General features: G+C 37.6%; 2 protein-coding genes across 2 annotated transcripts; one reads left to right on the top strand and one right to left on the bottom strand.

Moving 5' to 3' along the window:
- Nucleotides 1-752: 752 nt before the first annotated feature.
- LOC126793556 (uncharacterized) lies at nt 753-4,219 on the bottom strand. Its single transcript, XM_050520109.1, has 7 exons — nt 4,000-4,219; nt 3,894-3,915; nt 3,113-3,169; nt 2,944-3,025; nt 1,719-1,814; nt 1,379-1,503; nt 753-1,294 (listed from the first exon to the last, which is right to left on the bottom strand). Exons 1-7 carry the CDS (start codon nt 4,100-4,102, stop codon nt 1,042-1,044), a joined length of 738 nt encoding a protein of 245 aa, XP_050376066.1. The 5' UTR covers nt 4,103-4,219; the 3' UTR covers nt 753-1,041.
- Nucleotides 4,220-6,823: 2,604 nt separating this feature from the next.
- On the top strand, nt 6,824-8,459 carry LOC126795416 (two-component response regulator-like APRR5). Its single transcript, XM_050522257.1, has 4 exons — nt 6,824-7,582; nt 7,678-7,830; nt 7,965-8,093; nt 8,340-8,459. The coding sequence occupies exons 1-4, from the start codon at nt 6,824-6,826 to the stop codon at nt 8,457-8,459; spliced, it is 1,161 nt and encodes a 386-aa protein (XP_050378214.1).
- The last annotated feature ends 11,391 nt before the right edge of the window (nt 8,460-19,850 follow it).

Below are 19,850 nucleotides of genomic sequence, written 5' to 3' on the forward strand. Positions count from 1 at the left end.
TTCGACATGTTTTTCCAAGCTGCAGTCAGATGTTTCATGAGTTCATTTACACCTTTCTTAATCAAGCCTCGTTAATTTTTTAATGTATACGGACGACATTGTAAATTAAGCAAAGAAAAAATAAGAGGTTTGTCTTTGATTTGGCTCTGCTACCACATCTTTATAAAGCTAGCAGCTACTTTGCAAAAACAAGCAAACCCTTTAGGAATAGGACTGAATTAACATCCTTAAACTATAAGAAGATAATATAGGCCGTAAATATATGTTTACTGACTGAACTAGGATCGACAAATCTATGATTCTTCTATTTCTTCCTTGTATCAATAGGAATAGTGGTTTAGATGTTGACTAAACATCTTTTGTAATAGAGTATGACTATTATCTGACGGAAATTGCAAGCCAGAGTGCAACCGTGTTTAAGAAGCTAACAAGCTAGTAGCTACTAGGCTAGCTTTAACATTCTCTGCCACTTTGATCTTTGTTTGTTCTTGTTTAGATTCGAGAAGAATAGTTCTAGCAGATATTGATCTTTCGGCTGTAATTTCAAGCGAGCCTCTTTCTCCTAGATAACAGCTATGACTTGACAAAGTTGGGTGATACAAATGGTATCGTCAAGAAATCATAACTTGTGGATTTCATAACACTGGGTGAAAGATTTCAATTCTATGACTTCGTAACTTGGGATTTCATAAACAAGCATGGAAATCCCTAATAGACAAAATGACTAATTGAGCAAGGGCAAATTATGTTGGTACAAGAAATAATACCAAGTACTACAATTCCATAATCCATATAAACAACCATTTATGTTCGAAAAAAAAATGAAAAGTGATCACATCAATATATTTGTTATGTTTCGCATGATTTCAGACACATTGGTCATCCATTCCTGTATCCGTCAAATCTCTTGCAAGTAAAATTTTAGAAAAGTGCCAGGGTTGAAACATACACAAGTTGGTACTTCACGCTAACGATACTTGCAAACTGACACGCTGAATAGAAGTCTGGAAAGATTGCAAATGAATGTATAACAGAGCCAAATCACTTAGAACCTGGATAACCAGGTGGAGGATATCCAGCTGGAGGATAGCCTTGAGCATGCTGAGGAGGTGGATACCCATAGGGTTGCCCGTATGCTGGTTGAGGTTGAGGGGGATAGCCAACATTGGGAGGAATTTGTTGATCAAAGCGAGACATCTGCTGAAACTGGGGCACTGCCATGGGCTGGGGTCCAAACATGCCATCACGCTTGTCCATTTCAATCTTGTGTTGTGTTTGCATACATGCACACACACTGCAAAAGAAATCAAATATAACATCACTAACTTCTATTTCACCTTGGGCGAGAAAGATCAGTAGGAAAATGAAATCAACTTACGTGCAGTACACCAAGTCGGACAAACAGTTCAATATCTGAGACGCCTGTGAGATTTCCTCACTTCCAACGAGCATAGCAACTATGGAGAAAATACATGCAACTTGTTGTAGGCAGACCATGAAACCCTGATAACAAGAGTAATCATGACTAGAAGTTAAAATGCAGCATTACTTAAGATTAACTCACAGAAATTATTCTGCTAACTGAGAGTTTCTCCAGGACTCTGCTGAATGAGAGTTTTTCTATGCAAACGGGTGACCTGTGCGTGAGTGTGAACATGTGGGTGCTTGTGTGTGTTATGTGCAGCGGAGAAAAATATGAGAGAGAGAGAGAGAGGTACAATGATGCAATTGTCACACTGTGTTGTCTGAATATTAAATTCATCTTGCAACATAAAGCGAGTTGAAGCCACTGACTGCCCAAAGCACAGAAACACCTGGAACATCAATTATAAGGACATTAAAAACTGAAGGAGAAGCTCTATGCAGCTGCAAGTCCAAGTTAGTGAAGCTACAAAATACTGAAGTACCGAATAAATTTTATGAGTAGTAAATTTCATATCAATCTCAAGTATTAGGGAAGAATCCTAATCATTTTTTGCATCTCACCCTGGAATGTGTTTTTATAATTACATTTGTTCAGGGAAGCAGGACACCATGGTAATGCCAGAGAGGTCTTGTTCCTAGACATTGGCTATAGTGAAGGTGAGGTCCTATAGAAACTCCAGCTGAAGTATATGAATGGAGAGAAATGAATGATTTCTTTGGAATACATGGGCCAGATGCAGAGAAGCTGTAATGTGTGATAGTGTTATCCTAATCAGACCTTGGGCTTCTACCCCAATTGTCTATCCACCATTATGAGAAGTAATTGAAGTTCACCTTAAAGCAAATTTTGAACCTCAATTACTTCTCATGAAAGAGATATGGTTGCTCATTGGAAATTATGTAACGGATTTAAGGACTAGGGCAAGGTCAAACCCAAACCTAGCAAAATTGATAATACTTAAGGACTGATGGCATCGGTGTAACATATGAATCGGTTTCTCTTTACTGCATTTTATAAATGCACCCACATTCCGCTTCTTAGAAACAAAGGAACCCCTCTCCTTGTTTGTTTATGATCTCAGCAATGGTTGCTATCCTCAGCGCTTCAAGAAACTAAGTATAGACAGTATAGGTTCTATCTCTAGCTCATTGTGCAATAACAGCTTAGTTAGATACTTATATATGCTATGTCAGTAAAAAATATCTGAGATTCTGAGTCTGTCTGATTTTGAGGTGTCATTATGTGTTAATCTTAAGTAAGTGAGAAGAGCTATAACTCTCATCCAGAAAAAAAAATTCTCTAAGTCTTTCAATTTTCATAAAAATGTCTATAGATGACCATGGTTACTAGGTACTAAATGTCAGTATGTCCACTCTATCAAAGGCATCATCATAGCTTTGAGAAAATTTTAAAATCTACCACACACACACACACACACACGTATGTATGTATGTTTGTTACAACACAATACATGAGGCTACAAACTAGGAAGAAACCATATATTAAGTTAAATCTACCTCAGTGGCCAGGCAAAATTCAGGGCATTTACTTTCCCCACATCTACCACTGCAGGGCATATAACCAGCACAGCATACATATCTACAACAGACAAGTGCACAATAATCAGAACCATCGATGATAAGTTTACTTCATTGTCGAGTTCCAAGGAAATTGAAGGAACATTACCTTGACATGTCATTGTAAAGAGCTCTTTTCCGGAGTAAGTATGATGCACACGGGGCACTGCAAGGAAAAAAGTACAAGGCACTATATTGTAGGCAAAATCCATCATTAAAAAAAAACATAATGAATATGGTTTCCGCTTCATATATGATGAGAAAAAAATTGCAATTAAAGACTAAAATCATTAAAAAAGAGGAGACTGCTATGGCTGAAGACAATACAATAATTCATATAAACAAACGAAGTTGTTAATCTCATATGATGGGATATCAGAAATCCGCTGACCAGATATGCACCTAAGTTCACAAAACAAGACCAGTAGTTACATCTAACTGAAAGGTATACAATAGAATCTGCTCTCATTTGACATGACGAGATTATTTCGCTGTAACCGAAATCTATAGCTCGCAAATGACACTCAGAACTGCAACAAGCAAAAGACTCGAAATGATTCGCGATCCAAACAAATTATCTAGTGACACATAAAGCAGATGAAGCTCAACTTCAGTGTGAGAGACCTAATTTCGCTTATTTCTTCAATCACTCAACCAGCTTCTCCATCCCAGAGCCTAATAAACTAAAACTGCACTACATTTTCATAACCTAGGCCGCGATTTTGAGGCCAAATGAAATTCACACAGCTATCAACACCAAAACAGTCAACGAATGTAAAATCAAGTCAACGGAAGAAGATAAACAACTCAGAATGACAAAATTGAACGCGAATTTCAGATCTAACAGCAAGGAATCAAAGAGGCAACCGAAGGAGATCAAGATCGCTAACCAGAACGCAGCGAAGCAACAATCTGCAGTAAAAATGAAAGACTATAAGAGATAAAGAATCATGAGGAGTAAATGTATGCAAATTTCGAGTTTGAGAGAGAAATTACAGCGAGTATCGGCCTGCAGAGTTCCCATGAGGTCGGAGTGCCAGAGGTTGCGGTAGCTCTGGCGGACCTGCATCTTCTCCATGTTGGCCTGAGACGCCGCCATGGCCGGCGGTTTGAGCTGGGAGAAAAATCGGAGAAAGACGAAGACGAAGACGAAGAGGCGAGAGAGAGAGAGAGAGAGAGAGAGAGAGAGAGAGAGAGAGAGAGACTTTTAATAGAAGAATTTGAAATGCGAAGAGGAAAGAGTGGGGCTGCCGTAATTTTGTTTCCCTATTTATTCAAAAAATGGAAATGTTTATGTTTCGGCCCAACGTCTCTAATCACCCGATACCAATATGTGGGTTACCATCTGTAAGCCTGGCTAGATATGCCTCATATGGGACTCGTGACCAACTCATACCAACTCTATTGGTGGATGGTGTTACGGTTCAAACTATGATCTAACTCATGCTTTTAGTCCACTGCTGCCATCTCCTATTGTGCAATGGGCTGAAGTTTTTTCATAGATAGGCTCAAAGTCTCAGAGTTGGAAAATACACGGGAAATGAAGCCCTAAACATAAGAGAAAGTTGGGGTGCACCAGGGAGGCAAGTTTTGCGTCATTCATAATTGTGTAGCGTATACTCAAAACATAACATGTTTTCCCCTTAGCTAGAATATATAGACATATATGTAGCATTTGGTGATGTTTTCACCTATGTTTCCGTTTTTAGAGTATAGACCACACAATTATGAAAATTAAAATAAGAGCCATCTGAGCCGTTGAGACACTCATTAGGAGAGGATCAAAATTCTCATAAAACACGTCAGTGCCACAGTTCAACGTCTTTTGATTTTTCTCTATGTAGGTATTGATCGATGATACTATTTCTAGTATGAATATAACAGTTTAACGCCTCAATTGGACATTTTTTTATCAACTGTCGTGATTCTTTTGTACTCGTCCGGCCGAAAATGATAACGTCTGCTAACTCTTGGTGGTTATTTATTCAATGGATGAGACACTAGTAGAACTTTATATTTTTAAAACAAAATATGTAAAGTCGTAAACGCCAAAATAGGATTTTCGACACATTTATTTTTGTATATAGGTATATATAATAATGATATCTATGCAGGTTTATAACACCTCAATATGACATTCACTAAACGGTTAATGTTCACAAACAGAGATTATTTTGCACTCTTGGAGTCGCGGGTGAAAATGAGAATGTCAAATTGACTCTTAGTGGTCAATATCATTTCAAGAGATTCACGTAATAGAATCTAATAATATACTACATAAAATAACATGACACTACATAAGATAACATGTCACTTATCTATTGAGAACTACAACAAAAGACATAAAGCTTCAAATACATGTTTTTTAAAACTAAATTTTTTTGTTAATTTCTATACAATATTGTATTTCAAATTCTTAAATCGGATATTATTGTATGCAGTTACACGTCTAACCATGGCAGTAAAACACCATTAACACCTCAGTTCGTGATGATTTTTAATCATTGGTAAATGAAAATACTAGAAAAAAATTCTCATCTACTCATATGCTCGATAACGAATTATGACAAGCATGACCTTCATTACTCATGTTGCTATGACTGGGTATCATTAACATTTTGAGAATGAATTGATAATTTCTTCTCATGATTGATTTTTTTACTTCCTAAATCTCTTAATTATCCTAATAATGATTTGATCATTCCTTCCATGATTGATTTTTGATTCATTTCCTTAATTAATATCGTAAGAATGACTCAATCATTTCTTCCCATTGATCTATCATTACAGGGCTAAGTTTACTCATCCGCTTAATTCACTCATGCAATCATATCCAATTTTGCAACTCTTTTTGGGCAGAATGAAAGTAATGATGCAGAGCCTGTATGCATCAAACAATACTGAACAAAGATCATTCCACAAGAATCATAAACACATATAGATGAATACAGAAGAAATTTATTCTTAGAAGAACTAAGAAACATACCTAACTCCATCCTCTCCTTTTCCCTTCTTCAACAGATCCAAACATGTTGAATGGAGCAACTACACACTAAGTAGAATGGTTAGTAACATAGAGAAGGTCTTCTGTACCTCAACACCAAGCAACAGAATGAGACTGCAACTTAATGCTCGGAACAAGTGATGTTGAGTACATGGACTTTATCTCCTTATATATTGGCCTATTCTAAACTAGAGACTCACCCCATAAGGAGTCAAAGTCCTCTGATCTTGTAGAGAGATATAATCTCCACAAGCTACTACAATCCTAGTTAAACTCATCTACTTCAAGTTAATTGAATAATGAAATGCAGCTGAAATATTCCTAACAGATAATATTAAGTCCAATATTGTTCTTACACAGAAATCATAGTTGATTAGCTAACAATTAGTGTATTCTAAAAATAAATTCGATCAGAGTACCTGGAACAGAGTTTCTTCCTATCGAAGGTTGATTAACCCTAATCAAATTGACATAGACCTCCTAAAGAAGTCAATCAAATATAAAAGACTTGCAAAAGATGGAATATTTTTGACCAAAAAACAATGAATAAGCAAGAAGCTAGGGTACAGGGTTATTCAAACTAGTTGCGGAGCACAAGACTTGCAATTACATCAAATCTGGGGGCAAATGTGCAAGGTGTGATCCTTTTTATAGCACAATAGAACTGCAGAAGTGGACTGGTCTCTTCCTCTGTTGGTTTGAAATCCTTTTGTGTGCGAGAGAGAGAGAGAGAGAGAGACACGAGAGACGAGAAATGGCTTTTCTTTGTCTTGTTGCTCAGTAATTCAGCAGGTCTATAGTAAACCAGTTCCATATATGTCAGTGTTCTTTGTCTCTTTTCACAACAGAAGAAGCTTAAAAACAAAAGCTACACATTTTTCTTCTACAACACTACCTAACTTTCCTGCTCTGTTTCCTTTTGGGGTTCCAGTTTCAGATCACCAGAGAAAGCAATTTGGGTTGTCTCCAATGTCTTCTGATCTCTTTGTTGACGATGGCTCCTTCTATCGCCATGCCTTTGAATCAGACCCCTTCTCAGACCCCTTCTCTCCTTTCCCAGACTCAGCCATTGATATCCTCCATGCATTCTCAGACCACCAAAACCAAGTTGAGGATCAGCCTCATTCTCTTGAGCAAAGCTCTCCGAATCCTGTTTCTTCTTCACCCCCAAATTCCCAGTTGGAAAATTTGAGCCTTTACCAGGAAACCCATCTGAGCCCCTTTGACAATGGTCTCAATTTGGAAAATTTCTCAGCTTTGGACAATTTGGAGGTTAAAACTGAGCAATGTCATTTGGCTTTTGACCAAAATGCTTATAGCTACAACCCCCAAGTTACTCAACAAGCTTTTGCTCCTCATAGCTACAGTGGTGGTGCAGAACATGTGGCCAAGTTTATGCAGAGGAGTTACAGCAGCAACTGCTTTGATGGAAAGCCTGGTTTTGTTTTCCAACCTTGCTTTGATTCTCTCATGGAGTCCCCAAATTTTCAGAGCCAAGCAGCCTCCTTGAGCTCACCTGAGAGCAGCTATCTGACTAGTCACATGAGGAGGGTTTCCAGCACCGGAGATTTGCAAGTCAGTCTCAGAATTTCACTCCCCTGATTTCTCTCTGTTTTTATTTCACCAAATACTTAACAAATCCCCTGTTTCTGCTCTGTTTCGTTTTTCAGAACTCCAGAACAGCTCGTAATCCTCGAGAGAGCACAGCTATGGAGGAAGCTGGGAACTTCAAGATGGGAAAGTACACTGCAGAAGAGAGAAAGGAAAGGATTTCAAAGTACAAAGCCAAGAGAGCACAGAGAAACTTCAACAAGACTATTAAGGTTATAGTTCATTAGTTCATATCTTCATCTTTTCTCTGTAACTCTGTGACCAAAACACAATTTTTTCTTTGTTTAAAGTTTTATTACGTGTTGGATTCTGAAAGTAGGTAGTGTTTTTCTGTAAACTTGTATAGTATGCATGCCGGAAGACACTAGCAGACAACCGTCCACGCATACGTGGACGATTTGCGAGAAATGATGATACTAGTGAGAATCTCAAACCTGCATGTTCAACCAGAGAAGAAGACGAAGACGATCTCTGGGTAATTTGGCTTTTCCAAGTTTCAATATTTACTCACGTTTCAATAGTAAACCTTATAAAATATTAGTACGTAACGTTACTAACGTAAGAAACGGTTATGTTGTGAAACTGTCAATTTGATCGGAATTCATGTGAGTATTAATGTAGATTGGTAATTTTACAACATAACATATTTAACTGTCATATAATAGTTTTATATTTTAACTTAAAGCGTAACCGCCTTAACGTTTTGATGCCATTTTCACAGATTGAAGGGTTGAATAATGTAGAGGACGAATTAGGGGAAAGGGTAGTAAGAGGAGGACAGCAATTTATGAAGAACAACAATGAACCTCAACAGTTCCGGTACTTTGGCTATTATCATTGAACAATCACCAGAGAGAAGCTTTCCAGGAGGGATGAGCTTCCTTTTCAGAGTATTATTATTATTTGGTCCGGAGCACAACATGACTAAGAAGCCTTTCTGAGTAAAGCAGAGAGTATCAAAGGGTTTCCCTTTGCTTTCCTTTTTCGTTTAATGTAATAAGGCACCAAAGTTGTAGTTGGGTAGTTGTAGGTAGTAGAGGTCACTAAATAGGCGTTTCTCTTAAGTAGGTCTGACCTCCTCTGTAATCTGTATACGTAGTCCCTAATAAGAAATTTTCTTTTTTGAGAATCAATTTGATTGCTCTCATATAGTGATAGTGGTTATACGCGTAACGATCAAAGTATCGACAACTGTGTTAGCTCGGCAGTAAATATACGACAATGTCGTGCTACAAATAGATTCTACTGTGTTTGCTCGGTGATAAACGCAGGACAACCTAAATGCCTTCAGATTACCACATCATTTAGAATGAGTACTCGTTTCTTTGCAAAACTATGTTTAGAATGTTGTGGAGACAAGTTTTATGTATCTTATAATCCAAAAACCCAAAAGTTCTTACTACCTGTAATAGGCTAGCAATTAACTATTTCAGATCATATGGCATGGATACATTTTGCCTTTATCCGCGATAATTAAGTCTAAAATAGTCTAATAAAAAGAGTCTAATGTCACAAGCTTACTCTTTTGTTATGTTACTCGTGCGACCTTAGTAACTCCCTTATGTTAAGTCAACATTACTCTTACAACACCTAGCTAGAACAATTGAAATGCAAAGAGAATATATTTAAAAGAGAACTTGTATCAAGCAAATGAAACTTACAAGAGTGTTTACAAGTATGTTTGCTGGTTTCTTGCATGATGCCTCAAATGTGAGGGGTGTCTCCCTATTTATAGGTTTCTTCCTCCTACATCAATAGTTCTAGAGAATTCTATGACTATATACAAGTGTAGAGATTTCTAGATAACTCTATATAAGTTTACATTACTCTAAGATGCACCTTGAGTATTCTAGAGACTTATGGAGTTGTCATGATCCTTAGTCTCTCCAAGGTTCTAGAGAAATTCGGAGATGTCCCAAGGCTTTTCCATTCTTCCGGAGACTTCCAACGTCTTCTAGAACTTTCTATAAGTTTCCAAATAGTTCTAAAGAGTTCCGCCATATTTCGTATGCGCCTATAATGCTCTCAAGTGTTCTCTGAAACCTTCCTTGAGCCATGCTTGCTTCAAAAATGCTCAAAGTAAAAATGGCTAAGTTTGGCGGGATGTGACACTAAGTAGCTCTAAAGGTGAGACTTTTCTTCTTCTTCTTCTTCTTCTTCTTTTCATATTCCAGTTCAATTTTACTTGCAGATCCAACAAATTGCCTCTTTTGTAAAAGAATAGCTCCAGTCCGGCACAAGTGATTGGTAGTCATGAAATTTGATCCTGTCAAGTTGAACAAATATTGTATATCAACTCTCAACATGTTTCGATAGGACATAGTGGACTAGAAGATCATGTTTACATTAATCCCCAAAAGGCTATTCCTTTATAAATGAGCTATATTGATAAAGTGATTAAGTGTTCACATTCAAAATCAATTGACAATGGATTGAGTGGTTCAGACCCTTATAATCCCACAGACTATGTTCTAATTCCCAATATAGGATGCATATTCTCAACATGCTTCCGCATGCGTAGCGAATTTTCAAGTTATACACGTGGACAACATTTTGGGTGACGTTGAGTGTGTTTGACCATTTGGACTTCACACGTGGGCGTGGGTAACCTGCTCTGATACCATGAGCATCTCTAACTGATTATGCATTTTAGAGAAAAATGAAGATTTAGAGAAAAAATACCAAATTTTCACTCCAACAGTTTCTCCATTCCATTCTCCAAAATAGAGAAATTGATGAAAGAGAATAGTTGATTCTCCAAATTTGCATAACTAAATATTAAATGCTTGCACTTTTTAAACAACTCAAACTTAGATTACAACCAATAAAAAATCTGCAATAAATATTTCAAGTCAACAATATTAAATTATGAAATATATTATGGTTATGATAAATAAGAAAATATAATATTTAATTGGAGTAATAAATGTAAAAATTTACAAAATAAAGAAGCTGTTGGAATTTGAGCATAACTGTTTTGGAGATTTTGAAGTTTGCTTCTCCATTTTGGAGAAAATATGGAGAAGTTGTTGGAGATGTTCTGATAAAGTTATATGAGGCTTATATCCAAAACCAATTGACAATAAATGGAGTGGTCCAAATCTTTATGAACTCACAGACTAGATTTCAATTCCTAATGTGGGATGCATATTCTCAACATATATGAGTATTAATTTGATTGCATGCCTGGAAGGAAATAGGTTTATTTCGACTAACTTATGCCGGAAAGATGGTTATTATATTGATGACTTGGACAATGAGGAATTTATAGGCATATTTCAAATTCATAGACAGACATAATAATGTTCTTAATCTCTACCCCATGTAAAATTATAATTTTCTTTTTGTTTGTAGAGACTAGTAGAACAAATAATTGTTAGGAATTCGACTCCGAATTTCTCTTGCGGAAGTTAACAAGTGCAAAACAATATAAATAAATGATTGAGAACACAAACACAAAGTTTACGAGGTTCGACAAAGGACTTGTCTACGTCATCGGGCTGCTGGGTTTCACTATAGAAGAACAGGACAAACAAGAATACAAGATCTCTCACAAGATGTTCTCACCAACTCTCAATACCTCACTTGCTCTATGTGTTTTACCTTGATATCTAACTACTGCTACATATGTCCCTATTTATAGATGTCTAAACCTGAAACTTATAAGTCATTGGAAACTTATTCCTAATAGATATAAAAACCATTACCAAGTAGGAAACCATCAAAGTGTTCATTCTTTGATCAAGATATAATGAATCATTATCCTAAATGGAATCGGATCTAAAAACCTAACAAACTTCCACTTGGAGCCGATTGCACCAGTAGCAACAATCTTCAATACTCTTCAACATAGCAACTTGAAACCCACCGCAGCCAACATCTCCCTCTTCAAGTTTGGAGACCAACTGAAGCCAAGCATAGCTTCAGTTTACGTATTGGCACAGACTTAGTCAACATGTCCGCAAGATTTTCACTTCCTTGAATCTTCAACAATTGCAGCACTTCATTCTCCACGAGCTTTCTTATGTAGTGATACTTCATAGGAATGTGTTTAGTCTTTGAATGAAAAGCAGAGTTCTTTACCAAGTGAATTGCACTTTGACTATCACTTTGCAAAGTACAAATCTCCTTTTTTTTACCCAATTCCTCCGAGAGACCTTTTAGCCCTTTTAGCCACACCATCTCCTTACCAACCTCTGAGACTGCTACATACTCTGACTCCATCGTCGACAAAGTCACTTGCCCTTGCAAATGTGAGATCCAAGATACAACAGTACCACCTACAGTATACACATAACCAGTTGTACTCCGACTAGTATCATTATCTCCTACCAAGTCTGTATCCACAGACTCTTGTAATTCAACACTACCTCTCTTGAAACAAAGAGACATATTAGTAGTACCTCGAAGATACCTCATGATCCACTTCACAGCCTCCCAATGTTGCTTACTTGGATTACTTGTGTACCTACTCACAACTCCAAACTGCATGCGCAATATCGGGTCTAGTACACACCATAGCATACATTAAGCATCCAACTACCGACGCATAAGGTACGTTCTTTATATATTCTTTTACTTTTTCACTCTTGGGTGATTGTTCCAATGATAACTTAAAGTGTGCCTATAACGGTGTATGTTTGATCCATCCATATTGAATCGCTTAAGTACCTTCTCAACATACTCCGCTTGTGAAAGCTTCAGAGTACTAGCCACTTTATCACGAATAATCTTTATACCTAAGATTTTATTTGCCTCACCCAAATCCTTCATTGCGAACTGATTTGACATCTATTTATTCAACTTCTCAATCTCGTCGAAGTCTGCCCCAACTATCAACATATCATCCACATACAATAAGAGAATGATATAAGACTTGTCAAACCTCTTAAAGTAACAACAGTGATCTGATTGACATCTTGTGTAGCCATGTCCACACATGAACACATCAAACTTCTTGTACCATTGTCTTGGGGCTTGTTTTAAGCCATACAAGCTCTTTTGCAGTTTGCATACCAAGTCCTCTTTACCAGGTGCTATAAAACCTTTTGGTTGCTGCATGTAAATTATCTCCTTCAAATCTCCATGAAGAAAAGCAGTCTTAACGTTTAGCTGCTCCAAATATAATCTTTCAGCTTCCACTAGTCCAAACACCACCCAAATTGTTGTATGCTTAACAATTAGAGAAAAAATCTCATCAAAATCAACACCCTTGTTTTGCTGAAAACCTTTCACAACCAACATGGCCTTGTAACATTTTCTCCCATCAATTTCTTGTTTAATCTTGTAAATCCACTTGTTTTGTAATGCTTTCTTTCCCGCTGGCAATTCAGCTAACTCCCATGTATTATTGGACATGAGAGAGTCCATCTCATCTTGCATAGTACCCTCCCTCTTAGTTGAATCTTCATGTTGTATCACGTCATTATAAGTCACGAGTTCACCACAGTCAGTTAATAGCAAATAGTTAGCACAAGGCGAGTATCTGTCTGGCGGTATTCCTTTGTTACTTCTCGACGATACTCTTGGCACAAAAGGAGGTGTCATTGGCTCATCATTAGGAACTCCATTATCAGGTTGTGCTGCCTCATGAGCTACTTCTTGTTGTTCCTGCCTATGATTAATCTTAGACACATCTTTATCAGGCAATTCTTCCAATCTTGCAAACTGCTGATCTTTTCTTACAAGCCTTTCAGGCTCTGGTGCTTGCCTATTCTTATACATCACCTTTTCATTAAAGATGACATTCCGGCTCCTGATAACTTTCTTGCTTTGTATATCCTAAAACCTATAGCCAAGCTCATCCCCGCCATAGCCGATGAATATGCAATTTCGAGACTTAGGAACTCAATGTGAACATATGCCACACAACCAAACACTCTTAAATGTGATAGGCCTATCTCTCTTCCACTCCATTTTTCCTCAGGTAGAAGATTTTTCAATGGCGCTGACAGTCCACGGTTAATTAAGTAAGCAGCAGTATTAACCGCATCAGCCCATAACATGTCTGGCAATCATGCGTGTATCGGTATCCTCATACTCCTTGCACGCTTATTCAAAGTCATATTCATGCGTTCATCCACTCTATTCTGCTGTGGAGTTTCAGGAACTGTTCTTTCCATCCTGATCTCGTTCTCTGCACAATACTCTTTAAAATCATTACTATAATATTCACCTCAATTATCTGACTTCAGACATTTGATCTTCAAACTTGTCTCAGTCTCTACGATCGCCTTCCACTTCTTGAAGGTACTAAGCACATCCCATTTATGTTTCATAAAGTAAACTCATACTTTCCTTGTGGAATCATCAATATAAATCACGTAGTTCCTTAAGCCATTGAAAACTCAAGTGCAGGACCCCACACATCAGTATGAACCAACTCCAGTTTTGCATCTTTTGTTGCCTTGCCACCTTTTGAGAAATTGACAGTTTTTGTCTTCCCAAATATACAATCTTCACAAAGCTCAATTTTCATTGAGTCCACATCATGTAGTTTACCTTATGCCTGAAGTACACCCATTCCTTTCTCGCTGGTGTGCCCAAGTCTACGATGCCATAAGTATGCATCATCCTTCTTCTCAACGATCGTACCGCCTACATTGTTTTCAACAACAACGATAATACCCAAGGTCGTGTAGAGTGACCCTGTCTTGAGTCCACGAGCTAATACCATAGCTCCTTTACTTACTTTCCACGTGCCTTTCTCAAAGGTAGTACGACATCCTTCATCATCCAACTAACCAACAGAAACCAAGTTTCTTGTCAACCGTGGAATGTGTCTAACATTCGTCAAAGTCCATATTCCACCATGTGTGAGCGAGATCTTCACATCACCCCTTCCCACAATCTCCAGGGCTTTACCATCAGCAAGAATTACTCTTCCAAAATGACCATGTTGGTAATTCACCATGAGCTCTCATTGTGAAGTTGAGTGAAAAAATGCTCCCGAATCCACGATCCATGATTCCAATGGTGTTTCTATAACACTTAGTACAAGTGCCTCCGAGTCATACTCAGTTGTGTCTGTCATCTTCGTTACATCCTGCCACTAGTTACAATCTCTCTTGATATGTTCAGTCTTACTACAATGCCAACACCCATCCGACCATTTTCCTGCCTTGGACACACTTCGTCTTTTTCCTGGTGCCTTGGACTTGGACCTTCCACGATAATTGTTTGAGTGTTTGTTGGACGTTCTACCTCTATTTTCCATAGATAGCGCATAACTTGAAGGCTCATCAAGGTTATTAAGTCTTCGCGTCCCCTCATTCAAAAGAATATCACGCACGTCATTAAACTTCAACTTCTTCGCAGTCCCAACTCCACTACAAATTGAGTTCACAGTCACATCTCAATCTGAAGGCATGGAAGTCAAGAACACCAAAGATTTGATGTGTTCGTCGAACTTTACATCCACCGAGGCTAGTTGCTCGATAATATCACCAACTACTCCAACTTGTTGGATAACAAATATACCCTTACCCATTTTCAGAGTGAACAGCCGTCTCATCAAGTATAATTATTGAACGGCGTTTGGCTTCTCATACATGTTGGATAGGCTATCCAACATTCCCTTCAATGTAGTCTCCTTGATGACAAATCACAGTACTTCATTTGAAAGCGATAATCGAACTGCTCCAAGGGCCATCTTGTCCATCTCGACAAATTCTTCCTCCTTCATCTCTTTTGGGAACTTGCCGCTTACAGTCTTCGCAAGCTTCTTCATACTCAAGTAATCCTCGATCTGTGACCTCCATATGCTGTAGTCATTGCCGTCGAACTTGTCGACCCTCTTCTCAACGTCTTCTATGCTCATTGTTTCCACTCTAGAACCAGGCTCTAGATACCACACTGTTAGGAATTCGACCCAAAATTCCTCTTGCGGAAGTTAACAAGTGCAAAACAATATAGATAAACGATTGAGAACACAAACACAAAGTTTACGAGGTTCGACAAAGAACTTGTCTACGTCCTCGGGCTGCTCACTATAGAAGAACAAGACAAACAAGAATACAAGATCTCTCACAAGATGTTCTCACCAACTCTCAAGACCTCACTTGCTCTCTGTGTTTACCTTGATATCTAACTATTGCTACCTATGTCCCTATTTATAGATGTCTAAACCTGAAACCTATAAGTCATTGGAAACATATTCTCAATAGACATAGAAACCATTACCAAGTAGGAAACCACCAAAGTGTTCATTCTTTGATCAAGATCTAATTAATCCTTATCCTAAGTGGAATTGGATCCACAAACCTAACAATAATAACCTGAAGGAATATATAGCAGCCCACCTCAAATGGTCAAATTTTGCACTTGATGTTGCACTGAGTTAAGTGTAAAATTGGACATGCATTCTCCCTTTTCTATAATTAGTGTCGTTTGTAAATTAAGTAATAGGTAATTCAAGTATCACTTCCATTTCCCTATCAAAGATCTAGTCAAGAGAATTTCCCAGTCTAAATTAATTATAAGTAATCTATGTTTCAACCCTTTATATATTGGTGCAGTCAAGTCATTAACCACTAAGACATTTGTAAAAATTACTTTTAAGTGTTTAAGTAGAGTGAGGCAGGGCAGAGTCCAGCAAATATTCATCACCCACAAACTGTCTTATACAATATAAAACTCTCCCTTACAGGTAGGAAGAGAATAAAATGATGTTGAAACCTCCCTTCAGATTGAGTAATTGCACTTGTGTGATTTACATATTTATATATGCTAATCTTATAGAGTGATCATTCTGAACTTAGACTGAAAGTGTGGTTAAAATACTAAAAAACAATTATCAGAATCTATTAGTGTGAGTGGTACTAGCAGTAAAACTTGGAACTGATCATTTTGATCATGAAATCATGAAACCTATTGGCAGTAAATATATAAGCAAAGCTTGTAAATGAATTAACAGCCTGAGCTACTGAATATACATTTGGAACTGATCCTTTTGATCATGAAACATATTAGCACTATCATCTTATAATTTATATATAAACATATTTTCTCAGAGGTCCAGAGGTCCGGACCGTCCAGATTCGGCCATTCCGACTACTTGCGACGCGCAATGATGGCGTGGATGGTGCCAGCTGTGCTCCCTCCTCCCGATGATCCCGTTTGTGCCGTCCGGAGCTCAATCAACGACCCACATCGGCCGAAATGGCGAAAATCGCCAGAATCTGCCCAGAAACTTTTTTTTTTGCAGATTTCGGCCGATGTAGGTCGCCGATGGAGCTCTAGCCAGCATACACGGGATCGCCGAGAGGTGGGTAATATGGCTGTCATAGTCTGCCCCACCGTTGCGGCATGCCGTCGCCGGAAACAACGAATCTGGATAGTCCAGACCTTCGTAACCAAGAACGTCTATATATATAGCTAGCCGTTTCTGTTTATTCCCGAACATGGAAAAAGAAAATAGATCCTTTTGACTTTGAATCTGCCAGGCATAAAATGCATGCACTAATCTCATAATTTCATATATAATGCAGTATATATACACATAAAATGTATCATATATTAGATTATGACACATGTAAAGCAATGTCAGCTGTCAAGCGAGTTTGGTAGCATGCAAGCCCACAAATATAACCTAATATTTAAGTCGGCTTATACCCGAGAGAACCCAGATCTTCAATTCCAATTGAAACTGTGGAATGAATAATCTTGGAGATTTAGCACTATATAGCACAGATTTCATCAGGAGCAGTGTAGTATATATGTTTTATATATTTATATACGTAGAATCATATATCCTGTCATCAGGTGTATTATATAACTAGCAACAGAAAGAGATGCTTGATCATAGAGAATTAAAAGGGCATAGATCAAAATTATAATGATTTTCCAAAGTTATAGCTAGCCCTCATCAAGCTTGGCATCTTCTTCAATCTTCTACTACTGTGACACCTTTCTTTATGGAAAAAGATGAACATTATGCCAGCCTATATATAATAGATCACTAATCAGAAATGCTCATAGAATTAAGGCAGAAAAAAACAATGAGCATCAAATTAAGAGTCATTAAAGAAGATACGGGACCGAATGTCTTCAATGCACAAAGTCTGTAATTCTTCAATATTAGCTCTATAGCTATTCAGTTGAACATCATTTTGCAAAACCCATTTTTTCTGCTTTGTTAAATATGTGCATGAAAGTGAGACAACTCATCACTTAATGGAAAGAGCAGTAAAGAAAAGTATGCTTATATAATTTGATCATAAGAACATCTAATTATTCCAACCATCCCACACACTTTTTGACCATCACAATATATCAAGAGAATTCATATTTTAAGCTGCTTCAGTTCAATAACCTATCATTACACTGCTATTTATCATAGGAGTGATCAAAAAGCTTGTGTAATCCATTACTGGCTCGTTTGCTTTGGTGAACTGGAAAAACAAGCTTACGGATTATGACAGTGACTGATGTATAACCTCAGTCCATGGTGTGCCATAGGATTTTGTTTAACATGGTGTTAAACTGATGTGCATTTTTAGAAACTGATGATTTTTAACCCATGTCTGGAAACAAATGATCAGCGTTGATGCGTAGCTAATAGATACATTCTACATGCTAAACCTATGAGTTTATACAAAGGTGTAATAATATGATGTAGGTAGATTCGTGTAGTTAGCATGGTAAAAACCCGTATAACGTTAGACTCATTTCTCTGCGACTCAAGTTTTGAAGTCGAGTATAGATAGTTACTGTCTATTCTCCGATTCTAAAAAATATTCTAGAATAAGCTTCTTGGGAAATATGAGAAGATGCCGACGTGATGATCGGAAAAAGTTGCTGATCTCCGTTGGTGGTCCAAGTTAGGGTCCTTGCTGGGACATGGAAAATTCCATGTTCAGGAAACTTTACTAGTGATTTCTCTTGCAATGATTGAACAGAAAAAACCATATAATACTAAGTATGTGCACGAATGAATGATTGAGATACGAGTGGACAGATTCTTAGCAGACAAAAAATAAACAGCCCTAATTTGTCACTAGTGGTGAATCTTTTAGTTTTGAGGAAAAACACTGGTGGATAAATAGATACCAATACTGAACTAGTGAACTACTTGATCGAAGTGTTAGCTGCCCTCTTAATTTTGTTCATTAGATTTGACGTTGTGTCGTTGATAGACTTGCCTCAGAGCTTTCATCCCAAAACCAAGTTGATATTATAAATCCAGGCTATCTATTCCTAATGTGGACAGGGAAGATCGACCTCCAGAACAGATGATTAGGTATTTAGTTGAAGTGTACGTCAAATGTAAGTTTAGTATATATATCTACAACAGTCGGAGGCCTTTAAACCCCAAATCCATTACAGAACGACAGATATCATAATCATTTGACTAAACCATAGCGGGTTTCCCTATAATATTCTGTGTACTAAACTGTCCAGTTCGTTCATCATTACCTTTCTTATGAATTGTGCACTAATTGGCAGTAGTCCCCCTTTACTGCACATAAATTTTATATTCTTCTTGTCTCCACTACTTGAGAATAGGAGTGATGTCCATCTTTGAATTGAATTAAGCTTAAAACAAATATAGGAATTGAATTAGCTTTGTCCAAGTAGTACTAGTTTAGTATGATTTCTTTGTACCCATTAACTCTCTCTGGAACCTGAAGTGATTGTGAAAGCGATGATGAGCAGTGACTGCGGTGTTGGTCATTTTGATTTTTGGCTTAGGGGAAGTGAATCTTTTGCCCCGGTAGTGCTCGCAGAGTGTGGGTTTTCCTTTGCTGCTTCAAGTAAGCAAGTGTCTATTTGTATAAGCAAAAGTGAAGAATGTCCCTAAAGCAGTCAATTAGCTAGCCTAGCTTCTTAGCTAGGTCTTTGGAGACCAGAAAACTAATTCCTCCAATATGTGTGTGTGAAGAATGAAGAATCCATAAAGGCATCTATTAGCTATTACTGGTCTCTCATCACCAACTTCCTGATGTCGACAGTTTCTCAATTTACGTCCGGACAAAAGTATGCTATAAGTCAACAATGTATATCAAGCTAACTTCAATAACCGGTCCGTACGAGTACTCTATTATCTTGTACACGAATAGGCATACACGTAAATACATTTTTTTTGAGCAGGCCAGCAACAACACAATACATAAAAAAAGGATGAAGAGACCATATTAAACAACCACGGAAATAAAAGCGCAAGCTTAGTGAAAATAAGAAAATATTGCGCCAACTTGCATATCAAATAGCAACTAGCGAAGTATTACGATTT

Source organism: Argentina anserina, chromosome 5 (genome assembly GCF_933775445.1).
Source record: "Argentina anserina chromosome 5, drPotAnse1.1, whole genome shotgun sequence".
NCBI lineage: Eukaryota > Viridiplantae > Streptophyta > Magnoliopsida > Rosales > Rosaceae > Argentina > Argentina anserina.

Excerpts from the sequence above, each read along its gene's own strand:
- LOC126793556 (XM_050520109.1), bottom strand. The coding sequence starts at position 4,102 with ATGGCGGCGTCTCAGGCCAACATGGAGAAGATGCAGGTCCGCCAGAGC. Across the intron at positions 3,916-3,999 it reads TCTGCAGGCCGATACTCGCT|ATTGTTGCTTCGCTGCGTTC; the intron begins GTAATTTCTCTC and ends TTTTTACTGCAG. Across the intron at positions 1,815-2,943 it reads AATTTTGCCTGGCCACTGAG|GTGTTTCTGTGCTTTGGGCA; the intron begins GTAGATTTAACT and ends TTGATGTTCCAG.
- LOC126795416 (XM_050522257.1), top strand. The coding sequence starts at position 6,824 with ATGTCAGTGTTCTTTGTCTCTTTTCACAACAGAAGAAGCTTAAAAACA. Across the intron at positions 7,831-7,964 it reads ACTTCAACAAGACTATTAAG|TATGCATGCCGGAAGACACT; the intron begins GTTATAGTTCAT and ends AAACTTGTATAG. Across the intron at positions 8,094-8,339 it reads AAGACGAAGACGATCTCTGG|ATTGAAGGGTTGAATAATGT; the intron begins GTAATTTGGCTT and ends CCATTTTCACAG.